The sequence below is a fragment of the Prinia subflava genome, chromosome 8, assembly GCF_021018805.1.
Source record: "Prinia subflava isolate CZ2003 ecotype Zambia chromosome 8, Cam_Psub_1.2, whole genome shotgun sequence".
Lineage (NCBI taxonomy): Eukaryota > Metazoa > Chordata > Aves > Passeriformes > Cisticolidae > Prinia > Prinia subflava.
Genome location: NC_086254.1, coordinates 26,745,457 through 26,769,164, shown reverse-complemented (window position 1 = coordinate 26,769,164; position 23,708 = coordinate 26,745,457). Strand labels below are relative to the sequence as shown.

At 42.4% G+C, this 23,708-nt stretch overlaps 2 protein-coding genes across 2 annotated transcripts; both read right to left on the bottom strand.

Moving 5' to 3' along the window:
* Positions 1 to 3,209: 3,209 nt before the first annotated feature.
* MTG2 (mitochondrial ribosome associated GTPase 2) lies at positions 3,210 to 8,208 on the bottom strand. Its single transcript, XM_063404289.1, has 6 exons — positions 7,943 to 8,208; positions 6,692 to 6,839; positions 5,996 to 6,111; positions 5,522 to 5,740; positions 4,723 to 4,861; positions 3,210 to 4,346 (listed from the first exon to the last, which is right to left on the bottom strand). The coding sequence occupies exons 1-6, from the start codon at positions 8,153 to 8,155 to the stop codon at positions 3,952 to 3,954; spliced, it is 1,230 nt and encodes a 409-aa protein (XP_063260359.1). The 5' UTR covers positions 8,156 to 8,208; the 3' UTR covers positions 3,210 to 3,951.
* A 1,724-nt stretch (positions 8,209 to 9,932) lies between these two features.
* On the bottom strand, positions 9,933 to 23,134 carry SS18L1 (SS18L1 subunit of BAF chromatin remodeling complex). The gene is made up of 11 exons (XM_063404293.1): positions 23,009 to 23,134; positions 20,313 to 20,389; positions 19,583 to 19,667; positions 18,606 to 18,750; positions 15,905 to 16,102; positions 14,732 to 14,896; positions 13,747 to 13,848; positions 13,244 to 13,336; positions 12,499 to 12,618; positions 11,603 to 11,730; positions 9,933 to 11,400 (listed from the first exon to the last, which is right to left on the bottom strand). Exons 1-11 carry the CDS (start codon positions 23,075 to 23,077, stop codon positions 11,374 to 11,376), a joined length of 1,209 nt encoding a protein of 402 aa, XP_063260363.1. The 5' UTR covers positions 23,078 to 23,134; the 3' UTR covers positions 9,933 to 11,373.
* Positions 23,135 to 23,708: the final 574 nt, after the last annotated feature.

The window sequence follows — 23,708 nt, the reverse complement described above, 5'->3', positions numbered from 1 at the left end:
CATTCCAATTAAGTTAATTGAATGTTACCAGAATGAAATGGATTGTAACAAAGTAACCAACCACAACCTTATTACTGAAATGGAACATGCAGACACCAGTGAGTTATTAAACCATAATTATATGGATTTGTAATATGATTGGTCTTCTGTTCTCACTCATCAGTCAGGAAATGTTATAAAATACACAAATACACATCCTCACCTTGGTGACATAACAATATAGCAACAGGCAAATAAGAGAGCTGAGCAAGGAATGCACACTTCAAGTAGTGAAAGCTATATTTTATATATACAAGGGCAGAGAAAAAAACCCCAAACCCTATGGATGACAAATCAGATGCTGTTAAGGCCTCCTTGGACAATTCTATTTCAGTCAGAAAAGAGTAGATGAAAAATTACTCTCAGTGGGGAAACGAAGGACAAACACAATCTCAACATTAAAACAAGGTTGATGAAAATCTCTCTGCCTTTGTCCTTCTACCAAATAGGTTTTATGACTCAGAAAAATGGACACATCCACATGATAAATTTCAGAACTGCTTAGAGAAAATTCAAGAGTACAGCCTGAAGGGAGCTTTGTTCTGTTATCAAGAGTTGCAAATTCATCTTTTATCATTATTGGCACACCAATATAACCTCTCCTCCAAATAATAATACTCCCCTCCAAGTAATAATTGCAACCTTTCCAGACCTCTACAGTGCAGGCACATTTAATCCCTATTTAAAAAATAGAAAAATCAGTTGCTGGGGAATGGCACTAGGAACTGCAGCATGGAAGACAAGCAGAGGACAGAGCTGTTCTTCAAAGGCCGGGCACTCACGAACATTGGGATGAATTTTAGCAGTGCCAGGGTGGAGTTTTCATCACACCAAAGCCTTTTCCACAATGTGCACTGACAGGGCAGGAGATGGACAGTGATCCCAGGGAGGAGAGAAAAGCAGCTGGATGGTGGATGTGTATCCAGCAGCTTGTACAAACTACAATGAGATCCCACTCCATGTGCACGAGCAGCTCTGGCTCACAGCCACTCCTGTCATTCTTTAATTTGAATTAATGAACAGGGAACAAGCATGTTCAACTCAAGAGTACTTATTCACTTAGCACAAATCTATTATGATGACTCTTAGTAAGGACACAGACAATAAGGGAAGATCTTTCCCTAATGTAAAAAAAACAAAACAAAACAAAAAGGTAATTTTAAAAAGTGCTTTAGGAAACTGTAAGTAAAGTAGATTGCAAAATGTCTCATGCTTAAACACACAGATTCAATGCTTTAGTTAATGTACTGCAATGAATCTTCAGCAGTCCTTTCTAATGCTTCTTTTTACATTAACATTTGATTTTCTTTTTCTGGGCAATTGATACCATTTACATTTTCCAAGGACTTACAAAGGGAGAAAGGACTGGAATATAAACCCCCTACAATTAGCACTGAAATAATGTTGTAATCATGTACTAAAAATGCAAAAGAGTACTCAAACTGTAAAGTGCTAAACAAAATTATGGCTCAGGCTTCTCCAGGAAATAGAGAATTGACTGGACTTCACACAGAATTCCCATGACTTATTGTCAGAATGAGAAATAAAATCTACCATATCTCTCTCCTCTTGACAGCTTAGGAAGCAAAGTCACCACCAAAGGGTTCAGCAGAGGAAAGCAAAAGGGAGATAAGCAATCATAGAGCAGAAATTCACCAAAACCTAAGTCAAAACAAGCCCAGCCACCCCAGCCCCTGCCAAAAAAATATTGGAAAGAAATCCTATAGCACACTACTCTTCCCCAAAACAATTCACCATTAAACTGATGGGTTTTTCCCTCTCTGTTTCTAGAGGCAAAATGCATTTCCTTTGCATATTTTCCTTTATTTTCAGCAGACCCAGAGGTTCCTCCTCAGTCCTGTGCCTCTACTGGAACGGGATCTAAGAGATCTTCAGAACTCTGAAGGAGCATCCTGGAGAAACGTGACCCAAGTGATTAAAGACTAGGAGAAATCCAAGCTTCTACAAAGAGCTGTTCCAAGAGTAAAGCTGGAGCTCCTTGGCACTTTTCACTGCCTGCAAAGCCTCTTTGAAGGCTGCTAAGAACAAGGCTTTGGGGAGGTGGTGCTGTCACCTCAGAGCAGGTGGCAGCTCCAGGATCAATGGCACATTCCCGGGAGGTGGCAGGACACCTGCAGTGCCTTTCACACCCTGGTAAATAATGTAAATAACATAAATAGCGTAAATAATGCTGCTCTCCCTGCAAGGACTGCGGGTGCCTGAGCACTGAAGGAAGGGTGGGAGCTCCTGAGAGTACTGAGGCTCCTGGAACAGCCTCTCAAACACAACCAGAGACAGAGCAAAGCATCTGGGGGTATTCAATAATCTGCTAAGAAGCTGTAGCAGCTTTGGTGTTCAGACAACCTTCTCCTGGTTTTATTAAAAGTGGCTGAAAAGCTTGTAGCAATAGCACAAAGAACAGCAGTGAAGCCTAAAAATGCTGCACAAATCCAAACAGAAAAACAGAACTGAATATTAACTTGTATTTAATTCAACTCAGTAAATCCCAGGGATGAAGCAAAACATGAGAGAGACTTTAGGATTTAATATTAGTTTTGATTTTTTCCTGATCCTATTTATACCAACATCACTGCTTATAATGCAGATTACTTCCCACACCTGACCACAAATAGAAATACTCAGAATGTGAATTTAGGAGAGGAAATTACTTGATTTGCCGTAATTTATTAATCGATTCAGGCTTTCAATTTGACCTGTACTTTTTCAGAATTAAACCCCTGCTTTTAAGAATGTTCCATGCAGAGGCATTAGACTAGAGGGATGAAATCAAAAATGTGCATAGAAAGAAGCAGAGAGAATTATCACCTTCACTGTGGTGTATTAGAAAAAGTGGTTAGAGTGTTTTTTCATATCCACTCAGTAATTTCCTCTATTTTACAGCGTTTGTGTCTCAGCACCCCACAAGCCTGTTCAGATCCCTTATGAAAAAGCTTAATAATGTGTTTTGATGAATTTTGACTTTCCATTATTAAGATAATAATCTTTTACAGAAAATATAACCAGAGTATAGAGAAGCAGCTCTTCTTTCAGTATGAAGAGAGGGCAAAGGCCACTGTTCTAAATTATGATTCCTGAATTCCTGAAGTTTAAGAACACAGTCCATAAAATTACATAGTTTAAAAAAAAAAAAAGGACACACACACACAAAGAACTGTATTTTTCTTTTATTTGATGTATCTAAGCCTAGGGTTTCTCAGAACACTGCCTGAGATTCCTAAGCAGGAGAACTCAGATGTCAATCTCAAATGGCTGGTTCCTGGCCAGTTTATTCAGCTACTTAGCTGCTGGCAGCATTTAAAGATAGTTAATTACTTATATTAATGAGAAAATAATTTCAGTCATTAACTGCAGTTCTTTCATGCTCCTCCTCCCCAAAATTACCGAGCTGTGCCTCCTCTGAGGAGAAAAACCTACCCCAACCCACAACAGGAGAAAAGTTTTAAGATACAACTGAAATTCCCATCATATAAAGAGATAAACATGGGACACCTCATTTTTTTTTAAAACTTTTGATTAATGAAAATTGAGAAAGCCACTTCATTACACTTCATAAAATAAGCCAACATCTCCTGCAGATCCTGAATTTCAGTCATTTCTATCAGACAGCAGTCTCTTCATTCCATAGCTTGCCAAAGAGCCAGGTTTCCAGTTCAACACCCACCATGATTACAATTTTCAGGCTTCGTTGTAAAACTCCAGATACCTCAAAGGTGAAAAGCAAACGAAACAATCTTTCCAAAGCAGCAGTCCAGAACAAATCCCCGTGCTGTGCCTTTCCATTTTAACAACAAAAACAACCCACAAAAAGCCCAAATCACGGAAATGCAATCAAATCAAACTGCAATTTTAACTTTGTTCTCCTTCCAGCACAGTTCACAGCAGCTGTGGCTTCTACCACTTGACTGGGCTTTGTCCTCGTGCCTGTTCTGTCTTCACATAAGTGTCATAGAGCTCTCTCAGATGCGACAGCAGCTCCTCCAAGTTGTCTCCTGTCAGCGCAGACAACGCAATGACCCTCTCGGCCACCCGCTCCCTCAGCAGTGGCAGATTGATCCTGGACTGAGCAAGGTCAATCTTATTCCCAATCACAACACCAGGCCTCTCAGACAAGCCTTTTTCATATGCTTCCAGTTCATGTTTCAAGTCTTGCAGCTGCATCCAGGGCTGAGGCACAGACAGATCCACCACGTACAAGAGGAAGCGGCAGCGCTCGATGTGCTTCAGGAAGGCCACCCCCAGCCCACGGTTCTGGTGAGCTCCTTTGATGAGGCCAGGAATGTCAGCAACTGCAACAGAAATTTCACAGTGAACCCAGCAGATCCAATAAAACGCCCCCAGAAAAATCCCCCCAGTCTTTTACTGGTCGGGGTCAGTACTTTTCAAATTATGTCTCAGTACTAAAGCACAACTCACGCTAAGTTTGTTGCTGTTATCTTTTAAAACACTTAAATTTAGATTACTCCAGTGCAGACAGAATACAGACTGACAGTTTGGCACTAAGGGTACCTACAAGTGAAGGTGAAATGGGCTTTCAGTAAAGTTTTGTTTGAAGTTCTTTAGAATTAGCAAAAAGTCTACAGAACTCCTGAACCTATTTCTGCAGCATTTTAAAGCATTTACAAAGGTGACACAAATTGCTATCAACAAACTTCAAATTCTTACCTGCCACTTGTTCATAGTCTTGATAGTGGACAATGCCAACGTGGGGATTTAGGGTTGTGAATGGGTAGGCAGCCACAGCTGGCTTTGCCCGGGAGATGGCTCTCAAAAGTGAGGATTTGCCAGCATTGGGAAAGCCCACCTGGAATACAAACACCCAAATTTCTCAACTTTAAACAAATCTGCAAAATTCTGCTAGACCAGACAATTATTCTGCAGTTGCTGGACTACATCAAGAACATTTTGCAGCAAAGCATAACTTTCACAGCTTTGGCAGTTGGTGTTAGAATATTTCCATACTCAAACACAAAAATAGTTTAAGGTCAAAGTTGACTCCACATTTTTCATTTCAGAGTCTGATAAACCTGGCTCTAAAAAAGTCAAATATTTAATATCTATAAAAAGAGAAATACAGGGATGAAATAGATGATTTGAACTTCATCATTTAGGAAGAAAAACCCCCAAAACAAGAAAAAAAACTAATTTACAAGAATTCTCTATACTGTACTGCTCCTCTGCAGAACCAGCAGACAAAGCTGCTATATGTCATCAGCAATCACTGATGAATCTTGTTTCTCTGTGTATGGTATGGATTTTTGCAGAAGTAGGACAACACCAAGCAGCCAGAGTGACAGCTCTGTGAATCATTTTGGACACCTTTCTACCAAGTAACAGCAAGAAAGCTTCGAGCTGCATCTCCAAGCAAGCAAGCCAGGGGCTAAGAAAATGTTATCACATTATTTCTTCAGTCAGTCAAGTGTCATCCTACAACCAAAGGGAAGCTGAACCAACAGACACTCACCAATCCTGCATGAGCTGTTGTCTTGAGCTCCAGGTGAAGGACCCTCTCCTGACCCGGCTCTCCTGGAGTGAAGAACGTCGGAGCGCGGTTTTCATTGGAGAGGAAGAAGCGATTCCCTTTGCCTCCAGCCCCTCCATAAGCTGCAACGTACTCCTCTCCATGCTGAGTGAGGTCAGCCACAACTCTGCCATCCTCCTTCACCAGAGTACCCAGAGGAACCTCAAAGGGAACAGATGCAAGTGTTACACTGAAGCTCAAAGCCTGCGGCAGATCCTCCATGAGCCGATTTCAGACTTGCTGAAAATCACTCCTGTATATTTTCAAGGTGAGGAACCCAAAAAGTGAATTGTATTTCATGAAACTCACTTTCTGAACTCATCATTACACAGGAGATTTGCCCACAATAAGGTTCTCCAGGTTGAAAATGAGCCATGTACCAAGCTACCTCACAGCAGGCAGCATCCACTGACTTACTTTAACATACACGTGTGCACCATTAGCTCCATAACAGTTTTTGCTTCCTCCTCTCTCTCCACGAGAACCCTGATAGAAGGGGAACACTGAAGAAAGTGATTTCATTTGCTGGTCAGCTGTAAAGCAAAAGACACACATTTTGAACACATTGTTTTAGTAAAACAGGCACAGAAAAGCCACGTCTTGGCTGTTCTATTCATTTTTGAATATTGCATGAGTGCATGTCCTATTTACTGTCTCAACAATAACATATCAGGGAAGACTAACATTAATCTAATTTGTGATGAAGTTTAACTGTCTGTGCTTAGCTGCTTAGGTTTATTAATGTGGTCACTCCAAACCAAAATTAATTTGCTAGATTAGATTTTACAGCAGGGTGGTGGTAGAAGCAGCCTTATTCATTTTAAGAGGAAAATTTAATCAGATCCCAGCCTTAACAAAACACTGACAGGCACCAGGATCTGCAAAATACTTCGATTTTCAAAATTCTTTCTAAGCCTGTCAATGTCGGTTATGTCCTCCTTAGTACAGCGCAGGACAAAACTTCAAAAGCAAAGACATCTCATACAGAAATAACCACTTTAACCTTTTTGCCATTTACCATTTCTTACTATCTTTGTAGGGCTGTTTTTGCTGGGGTGGGGTGTTAAGCAATAAGACAACAACACGCAACAGAACACATTCAGTGAGGTTTACCTTTAAAAATGACATGACCCCCATCACCTCCATTTCCACCATCAGGACCTCCAAATATTTTTCTGGGTTCACTGTAGAAGGACTGGCCCCCTCCTCCTCCTTGTCCTCCAACCACGTGCACCTTCCGCTGATCCACGAAATAACGTGTCTGCAACAAGGGTGAGGGTTGTTCCCTTTAAGTACAATTTATCAGACTCATCTTCCAAGAAGTTTTAGTTAATAGGCAGACCTGTTATTTTTAGCCATGATGAATCCCATTCAACAGGAAAAAAAAAAAAAGAACTCTGAATCAGAACTCTGCTGCCATTCATGGATCAACTAAATGCAGTGCACTGATGTAGTAATAAAGAAAAACAGGTCTCGTCTTTCAAGTACTTTTAACAACTTTTTTTAAAGCAAATGCCTAAGGCTATGTTGATATAACTTTATCTGTCTCCAGAAAAGGGGCTGAAATTCCCAAGGGAAAATATTAGAGAAGTACATTCACTGACAGGTGGAATTGTTTACACAGAGGGATGAAAAAAGAGCAAGCATGAGCGTGATCACGGTAACTTCCAAATTCTGTCAGTTACTAGATGACTTCTTATTGAGAATGGGCTTTAAGGGTCACTTTAAATAAAGGGCACAAATAGTACATGAGGGAGAAAAAGTCTTATTAGTGTTATGATACCAAAGATAAGCAACTGAAAAAAAAACCCTCTCAGCTGAACTTTTGATAACTAAATTTATACTACTACTAAAAAGCCTCTTTTAGAAAGTATTTGGCACCACCACATGGTGAGAAAGCAAACTATAGCTTCTAATGGGAAGTGGTTTATGGATCAGTAGAAAACAAGATTTTCCAGAGACGTGTAAATATAAAAATAAGATGAAGAATAAATTCTATGACCCTGAAGTTTCTCTGACATAAAGTGATGCTTGTTTGGCAGCTGACTACACCGCAAGACTAAAAAAAAAACCAGTGAGAAACAAAACAGTATTTAAGATTTAAAGCTAAAATATCATTTTACAGCTTTAGCTTTAAAAAGACTTTTTGCTTTCTAGACTTATGATGCTTCCAGCTTGAAGAGGCCAAAGGGAAGGGGATGCTACTACGATCACTGTGAACATCAAGAATATCGCGGGGCGGACTCATTTCCTCACTGTTCTGGAAGTGAGTTATATTTTACCCAGTATTTCCTCACTCCAGAAGCTCCAGCGGCGGGAGCTGTGTCTGAGGCACCAGGAACCCGCAGAGAGCCCAGCACTTACCAGCTGCCGCTCCGAAATGGCTCTTTTAGCCCGCAGCCGCCTGTCCTTGGCGCACCGGGAGCAGGTCGTGGAGAAAGCCGGGGGGCTGAGCAGGAGCAGCACCGGCTTCCAGGGGCTGCGGCCGCTTCCCCCGGCCCCGCAGCGCCTCAGAGCGGCCCCGGCAGCGGCCGGGAGAGCCGAACCGCCCAGCGCGGCCCCACACAGCACCGCCATGGAGGGCACGGCCCCGCCTCGGCCTCCCGGGCGCAGCCGCCGCGGCCCAGCCGCGCCGCGGCCCAGCCGCGCCCCGGCAGCCGCCGCCCGCCTCCCCTGAGCCCCGGCACCGCCTCAGCCACGCCTCGGCCTCGCCCCGTCCCCGCCCCGGCCCGGCCCCAGCCCAGCCCCGCCTCAGCCCCGCCTCCTCTGAGCCCTGGCCCCGGTCCCGCCCCAGCCCAGCCCCGCCTCAGCCCCGCCTCAGCCCCGCCCCGGTCCCGCCCCAGCCCAGCCCCGCCTCAGCCCAGCCCCGGCCCTGCCCCAGCCCAGCCCCGCCTCAGCCCAGCCCCGGTCCCGCCCCGGTCCCGCCTCAGCCCCGCCTCAGCCCGGCCCCGGCCCGTGGGTGCCCGGAACGGCGCCCCTGAGGGCTGGGGTAGCCCGCGGGTGGGAGAATCCAGGATGGCTTGCGTTGGAAGGGACATTAAAGATCATCCTGTTCCACTTCCACTATCCCAGCTTGCCCCAAGCCCCGTCCAGCCTGGCGCTGAGCAATTCCATGCGTGGAGCAGCCACAGCTTCTCGGGGCAACCTGTGCCGGGGCCTCCCCACCCTCACAGTACCGAGCATCCTCATAATGCCCCATCTAACCCTGCCCTCTGCCAGTTTAAAGCCATTCCCCTTTGTCTTCTCACTCCAGGCCTCTGTAAAAAGTCTCTTTCCGTCTTTCTTACAGCTCCCTTCACGCACTGGAAGGCTGCAGTTAAAGCACCGCAAAGTTCCCCTGAGCAGGCTGAACAATCCCGATTCTCTCATCCTTTTCTCACAGCAGAGCTGTTCCATCCCTCTGCTGAATTCTGAGCTCCCTCCAACAGGTGCATTCCCCGAGGGGCAGAATTCTCCCTCCCCTGCTGCCCACGCCGGGGGATCAGCCCAGCACACGGCATGTCCCGCTCTCACCCACCAGCTCCCCAAGGAAAGGGCGACCTGTGCTACCCATTCCATCTGCCACAAGAAAAGTACCACCAAATCCACTTTCAGATAATATTTAAACTAAACCATTTTCAAGCATTCTGTATTACAAAACAGAAAATGATACAATTCATGGAAGAAGTCGAAATGCTGGCATCACTTTGTTTCCACATTAATACATAAAAATGGACGACACATTAAATAAACGTTTTGTTATTAACAATTAGAAATATTAACACCAAAAATCATGTATAAATTAGGAAATAAATGTACAAACTATTTCCAAAGTGCTCTTTCAAATACATTATATACACAACATTCACGAAGTTCTTAATGTAAGACATTTCAGATTGATGTAATGTTGCTGTTTCGGTTTAAGTGTTGTTCATATTCTCTCAAAAGCATTTCAGCACTTTCAAAAACCACATAAAAGGCATATTCCCAAACTGGCAAAGAGCAATATTGCATTCTTCTGGCTACCTGTTATAGTAAATATTATAAAGAAAACAATCTTACTTCCATTCTGTTCCTTGCTATTTGAGAGTATTTATTTGTATGAAAATACCAGCAGGAAAGATGACTGACTGACTAAAAAAATGTCTTCTATTTTACCAGTAGTTGAAATTATTAACATAGGAAGGACAGTGCTTGGACAGCAATAGTAAATTCCCTAGTTGTCCAGTTAAAGATTTTCTTCTAAAGGAAAAAAGGTAATGAATTGAGAGATGTTGTGTTTCCTTTACGGTCTTCGTTTTTCAAAATATAAAGTACTCAAAATCCCATAAACAACACCAGTCAGACAAAGAAAAGGAGAAAATCCTACACAGTGTATTTACCTTAGATTGTAAATTTGCAGTTAATCTCATATCAAAAAATGTTTGTGAGTTACAGCTACCCCAGCTTTTTGCTTCAGGGAAATTTGGACACAATATTTTGTTCAACACTTATATAAGCACTTTCAAAGTGCCTTTTTTTCGCCCCCTCCCCAAGACTTTATAAGAACATATAAAACTGAATAGAATTGACTTACATTGTTCGTACTGATTTTTACATACCACTAGTTTTTCTCTCTAAATTCTCCCTCTGTAGGTATTCTCTCACTGGTTGACCCCATTAATAGCTCCCCTCTTTATATGCATAATAGTGTCCCGCAATTAAAAGTGAATTTAATTGCTTGTCTGCAATAAAGATGCTTTTTTTTTTCTTTTACCTCTGAACTACTTTTTCTGTCAAGCTACAGTAGGAAAATAAAAGTGATGATGAGCTGTAAGAACAACAGACCAACAAATTTGACAACATTTATGGTTATAATGCTTGCTGGGGAATCTGAGCAAGGGCAGCGCAAGAATCAGAATAAAGAAGGATGCCAGCCACCTGCTTGCAAAATTTGGCACAAAAATGTATATGCAAGTTATAAAATGTGGAGTAGGATATTCAAGATGGGACTTCTGCCAGATGTTTTTCTCAGCTAAGCACAATATGAAGCAATATTGACATCGAGCAGGCTGACACTGCAGGTCTCAGAGCTCCCTTCTGTTTTTCTTTCCACAACAGAAATACCTTTGTTTACACGGACATATAAAAGGTGCCTCTATTTATTAACATTTCTATGATCATAGGTTTGGATCCTCTTTCTGTACCTCTCACAACAGAAATGTGGACTTATGCAGATTGCTGAATTATAGGATTTGGGTAGGTAGGTCTTACAGAAGTTGCAGTTATTTTTTTGTCATATAGCATAGAACTGTCTTTTTATAAGGAATGTATCCATCCCCTTGTTCTGTAGAAGTAAACTGAAGAGCCGTGGATTTTGGAGGCTGGCAGGTAATCTTCAATGCATCCAGTCAAAAAAAGATCAATAACTTACCACAGGGAACTCCCCTGGACTGAGATGTGACTGATGGGCTTTGCATTGAGCCAGACTGCAGAACAACCTGGCTGCTTTCCAGAACGGGGCACAACTGTGATCTAATGATCCTAAAGCTATTCAGAAACATCAAGAATGGTACAAGAGGGGGTAAATGGAAAACTTCTGCATTGTATCAACATACAGTACTATACACAGCACCAAATATCAAACCATTAAAGCATTGTCTTGTTACCAGTAGTGCACTGCTTCATATCCAGCATGAAATGAACACTGTTCACATACAGACGCTGCTTTGTGCTAAGGGGTAACCAACATATTACAATTAATCAAAACTGCCTGTACATCCAGTTCAAAAGATCGAGATATTATTGAAAGGAATCTGACACAGCACTGTATTCTTTTATTGCTGGTAATTTCCATATTGTCCCTGTTAAAAAAAAAAAAAAGAAATAGGAACGTTGAAGGATGATATATTGTAGGCTTACTGTGCATTAGGCAATTTCTTTTGGTCTGTGAATTTTACAAGATCTACTGAAGTATCACCCATATACCTGCACCGAATGATCAGATTTATAGACAGAGCTAACAGCCAGATTTGCTCTTTCAGAGCAGAGATTTAGACAATTTACCTGCTCATAGCCATAAGGCCTCTGTTGCTGAGCGGATGGGCCTGTCTGGGAAGCTCTGTAACTTCCATATTGCTGCCCCTGTCCCTGTTGGTAGCTGGAATACTGTGAAGAGGCTCCTTGTGCAGGACCTGAGGAGACAGTAAAATCCATTACAGGCACTAAAATCCATTACAAGCAGTAAAATCCATTACAGGCCTGATTTTCTGGGGGAGTTCTTAGAGTAAATTGTTTGTTAGCAACATGATGCTAACAAAGTAAGCTCTGTGAGTAAGAACTGTGAGTAAATTCTGCTCAGACCTCCCCTCTAGGTTTACATTAGGAGGTGTTAATAATAATAATGATGGAGTTGCAGCAGTGTAAACTCCAGGTTTTAAACTTGGCTCAAAAAATGTCATAATACTTCTAAGTGAAGCCTCTCTGAAATCTGTATTGGCACAGCTCAGTTATGACCTCTGTGCAAACTACCTGGCCTTTATTTTAGGAACAACTGCACGTTTAAATTCCTATCTAATCTGGCTGTGCCACCATAAGCAACAGAGGAGTGATTCTTTAGACTGTTGATGTTCTTTTTCATGTCAGTTCAGAAGGATTAGGTGTGTAGGAGGCCTGGGAACCCAGGCAGTGACCTCCTGATGATGTTTAACACAAAGTCAACATGAAGAAAATTTTCTATTTTCTAACTTCTATCAAAAGAGAGAGGTTTTCAGGATAGAACACACTGCTAGACTAATGTATGTTACTGCCCAGAATCCCTTTACTAGATCTTCAGCTAATTTTGGTACATTGTTAATCCAAGGTTAATCAAGGAAATAGTTTACAGCCTATTTTAGCCTAGGAGTGGAGGCTTCAGGGTGAAACACTGCAAACTCTTGACCAGCCACTGAGAGTTTTCTTACCATATCCTTGCTGCTGTCCTGGGTAACTCTGTTGATTTGGGTATTGCTGCTGGGAATATGTTTGCTGTTGTGCAGCTCCCTGTTGGTATCCTGCCTGCTGCTGGCTGTACTGAGAATTTCCTGGAGAGGGAAATATTGGAATTGTTTGGTCATAGGTGAGGCAGGTATTTCACATATGTGTGGATCATAAGGAAAATAAAGGCATAAAGGAGCCTTGGTCTGGAACTCGTACACAAATACTTTTCTTAGAAACAGATGATTGGATTTTGTCAAGCAAAATGTTTATTTCTCCAGTGATTTTTAGTTCTTTGGAATAGGAGAGTTACTTATTTATTCACATCACTAAACAAACAAACAAACAAACAACCTGTTCCCCAAAGGATTTTTTTTACCCCAGAAGGGCTTCAGAAAAAAAGTCACAAAGACAAGTCTGCCAGGGTAAATAGCTGCTTTCTCAAGAAGTCCTCTCATTGTATTTTCTTCTAGATAATGATGTTTATTCATATATCCCAGAAAGACCACTTATCTAGTCATTACTGGTATTTTTTTTCAAATACCTACAATGAAAATTCCATTTGCTGTACCCTGAAACAACAAAATGAACAGAGGCTCTATAGATGACATCGCTTCTCCTAAATGCCACCTTGCTGCATCATAATTCAGTTAATATTCCCAGTTAATTTAGAGTTCAGATATCTTAATAATATATTGAATTTACTGTTAAGATTTGGCTGTATTTTCCTACCTCCCTCATAGTAGTGTTGTGTAGAGTCATCAAACGACCGGTCATAGCTCTGTTCAGTATAGGATGACTGCTGGTAGGCATAATCACCATGTCCTGCAAGGAGTCACAAAGATTTGTCAGGTACATTCTTCATGGGACCATAGACACAGTGTTGAATATATATTTAATATATATCATGGAACTGCTTATGCACCAAGATGAGGCTAAGAGAAAGTACAGACCCCTTAGGGAGAACATTGAACACATGGCATGGAAAGTCACACCAATGGATAAAACTTGTGCTTACTAATCTAACCTGGGCTTTGTGCTCTCTTTGGAGCAGTTTCTACAGCAGGGTGCACTGATGTGCATGTTTTGTACCAGGCTCCCATCCCCTGGGATTCTAATTTTCCAGCATTTAAATTGGAAATGAAGCATAATCGGGTTGCCATGTCCTTGGATGTGGCAGTCGTGGTGCTCTGCCCTTTATCAGTGTCCCAGAGAGCCCAGCTCAGAGGAATTACCATCTGGATAGTATTGCTGATTCATAGGTTCTGATGAGCCTTGGCCATGACTGTACTGCTCACTGTAATATTCCTCCTGACCCATGTACTGCTGCGAGGAACCTGCAAGCACAAGACAAGGCAAACTGAGCCTGTGGATTCCTAAGAGATGGGTTTCTCTTATATAATATTTTTTTTAAGAAAACAAAGTTTATGTCTGGATAAGCAAACAGTTGAGAGCAGTTATAAAGACGTTTTGCTCACTAAAAAAAAGGAAATAAATTTGTATTCTCAGGAAAAGATGGTTGAAATTGAAATCACACAACAGTCAGTAACACATCCTAGAATCACTCACTTCTGCAGCAACACCGAAAGTAAGGGCTACACTCTATCTACTAACCTGAGTTATTAGAAAGCACGGGAATGTATTCCATACTCAAGAGCACAGTCAGAATTATTTTTATTAATTCATTAATTTTTCTTAGAAAAATTCAGGTTATTTTAGAATCAGTCTAACAGCTTTATTAGAACTTTGTCCAGAGAGGTCTTAGAACATGGTAGTTATCCTCTGGTGTTTTCCTTTCCTTGGCCTAATTTTTCATTCTAATTGCTGGCAAACTGTATCTTTTTTCCAGAAATGTGTTCTTTGGTACCTGTGCCATGTTAGGGTTGATCCAACACCATGGGAAAGAATTGAATACATTCCCAGTGGCTTGAATGAGCTGTATATAAAATTGTTCATCTTTTCTTTAGAGATTTATGATCCTTTTTAGACAGAATTATTGTTCTAAACGCCTGAAATAATTAATAGATAAATCTTGAAAAGAGATTCAGGTTCATCTCACTATCATTATACTTGCAACCTTCAGAATTTCCTGTGCTCCTGGATGGGATTCTCTGTTTGTAAATGTGACTTGGAAATTTCAGTGACTTATGTACCTCACAGGGCAGACTGAGTATCATCAATCTAACGGGAGTTCTATCAATAATCTGATGGCACTTTTACCTTGCTGTGAGGCTCTGTAGGGGCCCATGGGTCGCTGCCCCATCATGCTGTTGCCTTGGTTGCTCTGGCTCATCATGGCAATGGAGGATTGTCCCTGGTAGTGCTGGCTCCCTCCCTGGGCAGAGTTGTAATGTGACGTTGCTGCTTGCTGGTGCATCATGGAGACTGCAATGGACATGGAAAAGACTGTTTTCCAAAGATGGGCCACTTCTCTCCTAGTCTCTTTGGAAGTAAGTTAAAACCTTTAGCTAACATGCATCCTGATAATTCTGTGAATTTTCCACAGGGGGAGATGTTTTCCTACTGGATTTATTTACTCTTCTGCACTGGAATCCAGAAAGGATCTTATTACATGGTCAGTTCTTGTCATTTGCTTCAGCAGTTATTTAAAAATACACCCAGCCTTGATTATTATTAGCTTACTTAAAAGAATGTAAACCTTATTGGAGTAGGGTTAAAGAAAGAAACAAGAAGTTGTGCTTGTTCCTGTCTACCTCCTGACTATTTCATTGCTGCATTTCTTTTCTAATATATTCTTTCTTCTGCTTCCATCTTCTCATACACCTGATGATTATAGATTTTAAGTAAACTGATATTCTAGAATTTATTTGATTCCCAAATTTCGTGCTGCTGTAAAGAATTCTAAAGCATCAGACATCCCATTCAATGCGATTCAACTAGCAAACTTTTTTTAAAATTAAGAAATTAATTGAGTTGTCTGCTAGTCTCTTAATGCCCTGCAAACAATGTGAAGCACCAATAAAACAACAAAATGGGGTAGTAACGTACAAAGAGTAAGTGTGTTCTACCCTGGCTGGTTCTTTGTGCTTGGGTAAAGGAGCTGCTCAGATCCCTCCCATGGCTGTGGGATTTGCTGCCAGGGCTCCAGACAGTGCTGCTGCACCTCTTACCAACTACTAACCCTCTTTTTTCCAGCTCAGCCCTAACCATGGTGAGCCAGCCTAAGTTAAAACAAGTCTGAAACTGTTCTGACTTACACTGGTGCCTGACACCTGGAAATTCAGAGCTGTCTTAAAGCTGTCTTTATTTCTGGTACGTTTGTCACTGTCTACAGAAAATATTTACAGAACAAAGTCATGTGTGGTAAACCTCTGAGGTCACTGGAAAGTCAAGGTGGCCCAGGAGGAGGAGGAGGAGGAGGAGGGAGTTTACCTGGGTTGGACTGCATGTTGATGTTTGTTCGAGACACGTAATTGCCTATTGACCCCTGGCCCTGCATGGGCACGTTCTGAGACGCAGGCACCGTGTGGCTGTAACCAGGGCCAGTCCCGTGGCTGCTCACAGTCATACTCAGAGAGGTGGTGGGCATGGTGTTCTGGCCTGACTGCTGCATAGACACGTGGTTAGGACCTACAGGAATCAGAGAGAGCCACAAGAAAACCTGAGATAGTATTGGCAATGCACAGTGAGAATGAGGCCTCACGGTCTCTCAGAAATACCTTATGATATAAGGCAGAACAAAAAAAAACCACCCAAAATCCTCATTTATTAAAACTCCCTGTTATCTACAGACAAATGAAAACTGCCAGCTGCACAGTCAGAGAGATCCTTCTCTTCCTGGCAGCCAAATCCAGGCTGTACAGGACTGCAGATGGGAAGAACAAACCCAGCAGCAATGCCCTACAACCACTTCCTTGCAGGCAGCAGAATTAAAAAATGCCAGTAATTTCAGGTACTTCAGAAAATACAGGGACTCTGGAAACATCCCAGCTTTTTGAAATTTTTCCTTTCCTTCCTCTTGTCCTGCAGTTGATTCCTTTTCCCCCGTCACACAGCTGCTGACAGTGGGAAGGCACAGCAGTGGCTGAGACACTTTGCACATTGCTGCATCCACTGGGTTCCTCTGTCACCAGCTGGGGCTTCTGAAGTACCAACAGAGCCTCTACTCAGAGAACAAGCCAATCTCTCCCTAAACTGAAGTTTGACTAAGAGTATCTCAGAGGAAGATAAATCTTCCAAGTCACCATATCAATCCCAGTTGTTACTCCCTTTCCAACATCAGAATGTGATCATCAGACTGCTCCAGATACATCCCGGGTTTGTTTCCTGCTTATCTGGCAGTGTGCTTGTTTTTTAGAATTCTGTTGCAATTGGGTAGCTGATACTGGAGGAAACTGGGTTCTTATCTGTTGTTTATTGCTGTAAATATTTTTATGAATTAGTTTGGAAAGTTGTTTTCACTGTGTATTGTTACTGTCCAAGCTGTGATGGTGCATATTGTTGTCTATCTAAATTCAGCCATATTGTTGTCAATCTCAATTAATTTAGGTAGAATGCAGAATCCTTAGAAGAGGCAGAATTATGTTGTAATGTTTAAATAACAATATTTTAATTCAGGGTTATTAAGTTTATCTGCAGCCTCTGAAAAACGTCTAACTCATTTAGTACAAACCTCATTAATTACCCTTAATTGTTTTCACAGATATCAACATGAAAACATTTGCTGTAAATTGTATTTTCCTCTGATGAAGAGATGCAAGCAGCAGTTTCAAGAAGAGACAAACAGAGCCAGCTCTCCTGAAATCAGTGAAGCTGGGTCAAAATGCTGCTACAGAAAATTATCTCTGTGTTTTGCTCTAGTTTGTTTAAGTTGTAAAACTGATCCTTGTGCAACACAAGGTCACACAGTGTGTGAATGGAGATAGCAGCTGCCTTGAGTGAGGGATGGAGTGCAACCAGTGTTGGTAAACCTTGCCTTATTTGCATGGGAAAAATTAGAGATTCTCGGCCTTGTTTAAAAGAAGAAAAAAAAAAAAGGTTGGCTAATTTGTGATTGTAAGGGAAAATACGTGGATGAGTCCGGTCCTCAAGACTTCCAGTGTGGTTCTTTCAATCAGCAGCAAATTACTAAAAAGATCTGGAGGAGGCTGGGGAGCAAATCAGAAAACCAACAACAGTAGCACTGAAAATGTCTGTTCTGAATAACACAAAACAATGTTTTGACTGACTTTCTATATTATTCATACTCAGCATTAAATCTTTCAAAACAAAGGCCCTGAAAAATTTAGTAAGTTTACTTTACAAGTTGTAGCTGTTTAAAACAGGTCCCTTATCCATTCATTTAAAAGGCACTATAGGCTTGACCACAAAGGGATTTTTAAATACTCAGAAATAATTTCATGGCTTGTGTCTGCTCTTGAGCCCCCTTGCTAAGATCTGTGATTTTACAATCAGATATTTTTATTTATAGAAACTGGTTTTGCTCTCTGTCACTCTGGGAGACACCCACAGAAACAAGAACTGACTGAATAACTATGATCTACAAAATAAACAGATTATTCATAATATAAAATGCACATATTAAAAATTGTTATTCAGTTATTTAGTTGCATGAACAAAACCAAATAGATTATATTATCTTATTAATATTAAATGTCTGTGCAAATTCTTTGACTGTAGTACAATCTCTGCAAGCTTCTGTAGAGGACAAAGACTGATGCAACACCAAATGATTTGTAAGGAGAAATGTATCCTGGAAGGTGTTTGCAGTCTGAAGGCTTGGTTGTGTGGTTAGTCATGCAAGCAATTCCATTTTACCCCAGCCAGCCTCACCAATTCCTTGAGAGAAATACTGCATCATATAATTTTTACTAAAAACTTGGATGCATCTCTATTCAGTGATTTTCATCACGCATTTTTTAATTTTTTTTTAAATTTCCCCTGCAGAAACACAAAGCACTCAGCATCATCCCTGCCTGTAGCCATTTTGTGGTGATTTCAGCATGTGCCTGAAATCCCCATATGCCTGAAAGGTGAGTTAGGAGAGGTCTTTTCCAGCTCTCTAAGTATATTCTGCATTAATGATCTTGTTGCCAGGCAACAGCAAAGCAGCACAAAGGGGACCAGAGCTCACCATTGCTAATCTGACTCTGCATGAGGGAGGAAGGAGGAAGGCCGGTCCCGATGGCATCGCTGAGATTGCTCTGGGAGTGGAGGGATTGGTTGGATGCGCTCTGACTCATCCCTCCCGGGCCCAAGTTTATATTTTGCGTTGGTGGCTGCGAAACAACAAGGAGGAGAAGCAAAATTTTTGGTTAGGTTTTAAATTAGAAAAATAGCAGCCCCCAAATTAGCCTGACTACGAGTAAAAACTGCCTGGGCTGAATGCGTTTCCTTTGCTTTTCGGGTAAACCTTTCTTGGTTTGACTCCTCAGTGTGAATGACACTGAGCATGACAGAGCAGCTGACAGGCAGCAGCACAGTGAAGGGTTTGAAATTGTGTTTGTCACAGAGTGTGGCTCGTTCCTCCACACTCACATGGATTTCCAAACACAACCACTGCGGGGAATGCATTAGCAAAGACAACACAGGAGTGTGGTGACAGATTGACCTTTGCCAAGCTATGCTGCAGTTTGTGTTATGTGTGGGAGTTCCCAAATCAATCCACTGAGCAAGAATAACAACGTGTGTAAAGACAAACCAATGCCTGAGCGTTGAATTAGGTTTTTGGCATAAAACAGCAGCATTTTTTTTCCCCAAGTAAAGAACACAGGAAGAACAGGTAAGAATAGTGAATCTGGAACAAATGGAGCTGTTCAGATCTGTGCCACTGCATCACACCCCACATTGAGCTGTGGGGCAGAGATTAACACCAATGTCCCAAAGAACATAATTTAAACACAGTAAAAGTAACTTCTAATTTGTTTGGTGGGCTACCTGACCACTTCAAAACTTTTAGCTGGAAAAATACTAAAAAACATTTCATTTATAGTGATCAGTGACAGAATCAAAGAACATTTCCCTCTGGCTTAGCTAAAGTATCTGAGGGAAATAACTGTGGTATTAGTTATAATAATTATTATTAGTTACAGTAATCATACTGGTACTTACAGCAGGAAGCAGGGACTGCATATTCTGGTTAGAGTCTGCTATTGTTGCCAAGTAAACCAGGTTTCTGTGCAAGATTTGTTGGTATCTACAGAATAAGAAGTAGGGCTTATTTGGAAAGGGTTAACAATACACAAAATGCCAAGTCTTTCTCTTTTCCATGCCCCCCCTATTTACAAATGGTTAGTTAAATTACCTTAGCCCATTTTTAATCTGTCCTGATAAACAGCAGTAGCAATGACAGTGTCTGTGCTGTTTCCCATCAAGGATCAGTGTGCTCAACACCTCTTTTACAAAAGGATAAACTTGGGGGAAGGGAGAGGTAAAATACACCCTCCTTTGACAGCACTTTGAACTGTGGAGATGGGACCTCAATCTTTGAGAGCTGACCCTCAGTCAGCTGCTCCAACAATCAGACACTTTTCCTTTCTCTGTCTAACAAGGGCCCTGATAGGAATGAAATTCCAGAACTCCAAAGCCCAAAACCTGTTTTCCCTGCCAGCAAGCTGAGAAGAACATGATTTTTTTTCAAGAGTACTCTAACTAGAGTGTTTACTCAAGTAAGCACCACCAGAACAATTTATGCTTCTTCACAGTTCTCCATGAACTGGGAAAGCTCCTAAAAAGAAACAGGAGTGTTTCCAAGAGCAAACCAACAGCTGTGCCACTGAGTAAAGGGAAGAGTCAGACTTGGGGAAACATTTCTAACAAACTCTGAATTTGTAATACTCACTGAGTACATTCTGCAGTTTTCCCCTTGCTCTGATAATCCATAATACATTGTATTAGGTGGTGATTTTCATCTAGCATCTGCATAAAAGAAATAGGACCAAAACATGTTACTATGAGAATTATATAGAAATCCTGTATTTTTGTGATCCTCCACCCTCCTTGGCACTGGATGGTGTTCTGTGCAGTTTTGTTCCCTTGGCTATTGTAAATTATTTACATGTGACTTTATTGAGCCACAAGGTTGATTCATTTATGCACAGTTATCTTTAAAGTAGTTCCTTGAAACACCCATACAGAAGAATGAATGGACTTACTTTGTTCCTTAAATTGCAGATAAATTCTGATGCTGAAGAAGGAAAACACTTTCACTATGAGTTATCTCTGCCTCATCCTAAAATACTACCCAACCCTTTCCAAAACATCACATATTGTTAATATGCCTACTTTTAAGTAAGAAACAAAACTTTCTAACAATTAAATCTACTCATTTTCCCAGGACTAGAGTGTGCTGACAGCTGATGAAGTGTAAATTTTGCATCACTGCAGCTACTGAAACCAAGTTTAAGATAATTACATCCCAATATGTCCTTACTTTTATTCAATTCACTCATGATATGATTAAAAGCTTTAAATATCCTTTGATTTGTTTTGAAATTTCAGATACATTGGTTTGTCTCTTTCCCCCAGATTTCTTGTGAATGCAGCTCACTTTCTCCAGGTGAATGAATAAAATAAAAAAAAAAAACCAGCATGTAGAAAATTAGATTTGCCTCTGGCATAATAGAGCTTGTAGATACCAGTGCTATCAAGTGCTTGCAAGACTGGGCCCTTGAACCACTGTGTCATCAGGGCAGGAGAGCTCTTGAGGAAAGAACCATTTCTGGTTCAGAACTGAATTTTACTGCCCTGGAAATGCTGTTTGGTGAACTATTTTAGAGGAGCACCACCACTACTCCATTGCCAAAAGCTCTAACTTCCTCCATGTGAAATGTATTTTAGAAATATTTGATACTGGGATAAGAACAGCTTTGAAAGACTATTACAATTGGGTTAATAAATAAAAATAAGCTGCTTCTATACTACTAATGCAAAGAAGAAATTATTTTCTTTGAAATTTGTATATGTTCTCAAAAGCTCACTTCAATGAGGATTTTTGGAGGTGTTTTCTTTCTCCTGCTCTCTCTGCTCCATTTCCATCTTTGACCATAAATCCCATCCAGTTCCTGTGCCTGCAAGTCTCTTCCTCAGCATTGCTGTTTGTCAAAAATAAAATCACTCCCAACAGCCCAGCACTGATGAACAGTCCCAAAGTAACCTCCCAGCAAATGCACCTGAGATGGGAAATGGTTGCACTCATTATTTTCAAAGAAAGAACATTTTGAAGCTTCCATGAAGTTTATGAACGTGCAAAAAGAAAAGGGCTTGAAAATCGAACAGAAGACACTTTATCTGCCCTTTGTCTGTGGGTAATTTTGGTTACAAACTATCTGAATTACGAAATAATTCCAACTATTTGGAGGTTCAAGGAAAACTTATTCATCGAGTCTGAAATATTTCAGTCTTTAAAATGAATTGGTTCACAACACCACGTGCTGCAAGAGCTCCACAAAATGGGATGTTTCCAAAGAGTCTCCTGAGATGCAAGTCATCTCTCCAGCCTCCCTCGTGGCAGTTTGTTCTGCCTTCATCCCTGCTCGGTCACACGCTGCCACCGAGGGGATTTTTTCGCCCTAGAAGTCATAAATTGGCACCAGATCACGGCTTGGCTGCACAACCCCTGGTGACAGGGTAATTGCTGTGTCGGCAGTGGCACTTCTGCACTGGTCACTCTCAGCGAAGGGACCGCACAGAGCTCACACCTGGCTGCCACCACACCGCGGGGACAACACCTGAGCTGTGTGGAACAGCAGAATTACAGGAAAAAGTACAATTGACAGACAGCACTGACAGTAAAAGCATGCACGTTCTTTATTGGCATTTCCAGGCTCGTTCCTGACCGTCACCTTCTGCAGGAGGAAGGGTGCCAGGCTCTGCTTGTCCCTGCTGCCAGCCCTGGGAAATAGGAAACAATAACTTCCCAACTCGGCACCCTCTGATTCGGCTTCCACACGAAGACCCATGTGGGGATCTCCTCTCCAGAGAAAATCTTTCAAAACCTTTGTTTGTCATTAAACATCAATAAACACATCACAAAAACAATAATAATAGTTTAGGAAAAATACCAGTGGCTGCTGCTCCCTCTATCTTCTGAGAGATTAAAATTCTGCATCCAGATACAAAAGAAAACCCTTGCAAATTCAGTATTTTATGTCAATTCATTTTTTTAGGTTGGCTTCTTTGGGGGCCAGAAGCTGACATACCATCATAAATTAATAGCATATTTGCAAATTTTATTGCCGTTTCCCAATGTATGCTTGGCAGCGTTTCCCCTTGGCGAGCAGCAGGGATAATGTACCATCCCGATTTTATTCCCTACGTCCTTCTCTCGCTCTCTTTGCAGCGATCTGAACACCTTTGCTTTGTTCCACCTCCTCCTCCTCCTCCTCCTTCCCCCACCTCTCTCTCTCCAGCTGTCCATCTCTGCAGCCCTCGCAAATTCACGAGTTTTCCTGATCGCCCTAGAAATCAGCCTCCAGCTGCAGGAGCATGGACGGAATAAATGTCTAAAATTGTCTGTATAAAAGCATGCTCTTTTACCTTCTGGATAGTTTGCTGGGTGACCTCCCCTTTGCCTCTTGGGCGAGCAGAAGCAAAGGCAACCGACATGGTGGGGGTGTTTTATGTGTCTATAATATATCGGTTCCAGGCTCTAATAATATTGTTATTATCTGGCCGCTATTGCCGTGCGAGGATTCTCCGCAGTGCACGGGCAGGGGGGCGGCCGCAGATGGTACGATCTGCGCCCCGCGAACACCCGCGGGCGCCGCGCCCCGCTCCGCCGGGCACCGCCCCCGCCGCGCCCTCCCGAGCCCCCGCGGCGGCGGGGCCGGGGCGGCGGCGGAGATTCGGGGCAGGGCACGGGGGCCGCGGCGCCGCCGCCTCCCCGCCGCCCGCACATGGTGCGGTCCCGGCCGCCGGGCTCCCGCGGCCCCGGCCGCGCCGCCCGCTGCGCCAAGTGCGTACGCCAGGAGCGGGGAGCGGCCGGGCCGCTGCGCTAAGGGCGTAGAGAGGGGACAGCGGGGCCGGGGCACGGGAAGCGGCCAGGGCAGCCCGGAGACTGCGGGGCCGCGGGGATGGAGCGCCTGTGCGGCCGGGAAAGGCGGGGAGAATCGGGGCTGTGCAGCCTGGCGTCGGGGTGACCTAGTTGTGGCTCTCCGGTACCTCTAGGGGACTCACAGCGAGGATGGAGCGAGGCCATTTACAAGAGAGCGGAGTGACAGGGCAAGGAGAACGGGTT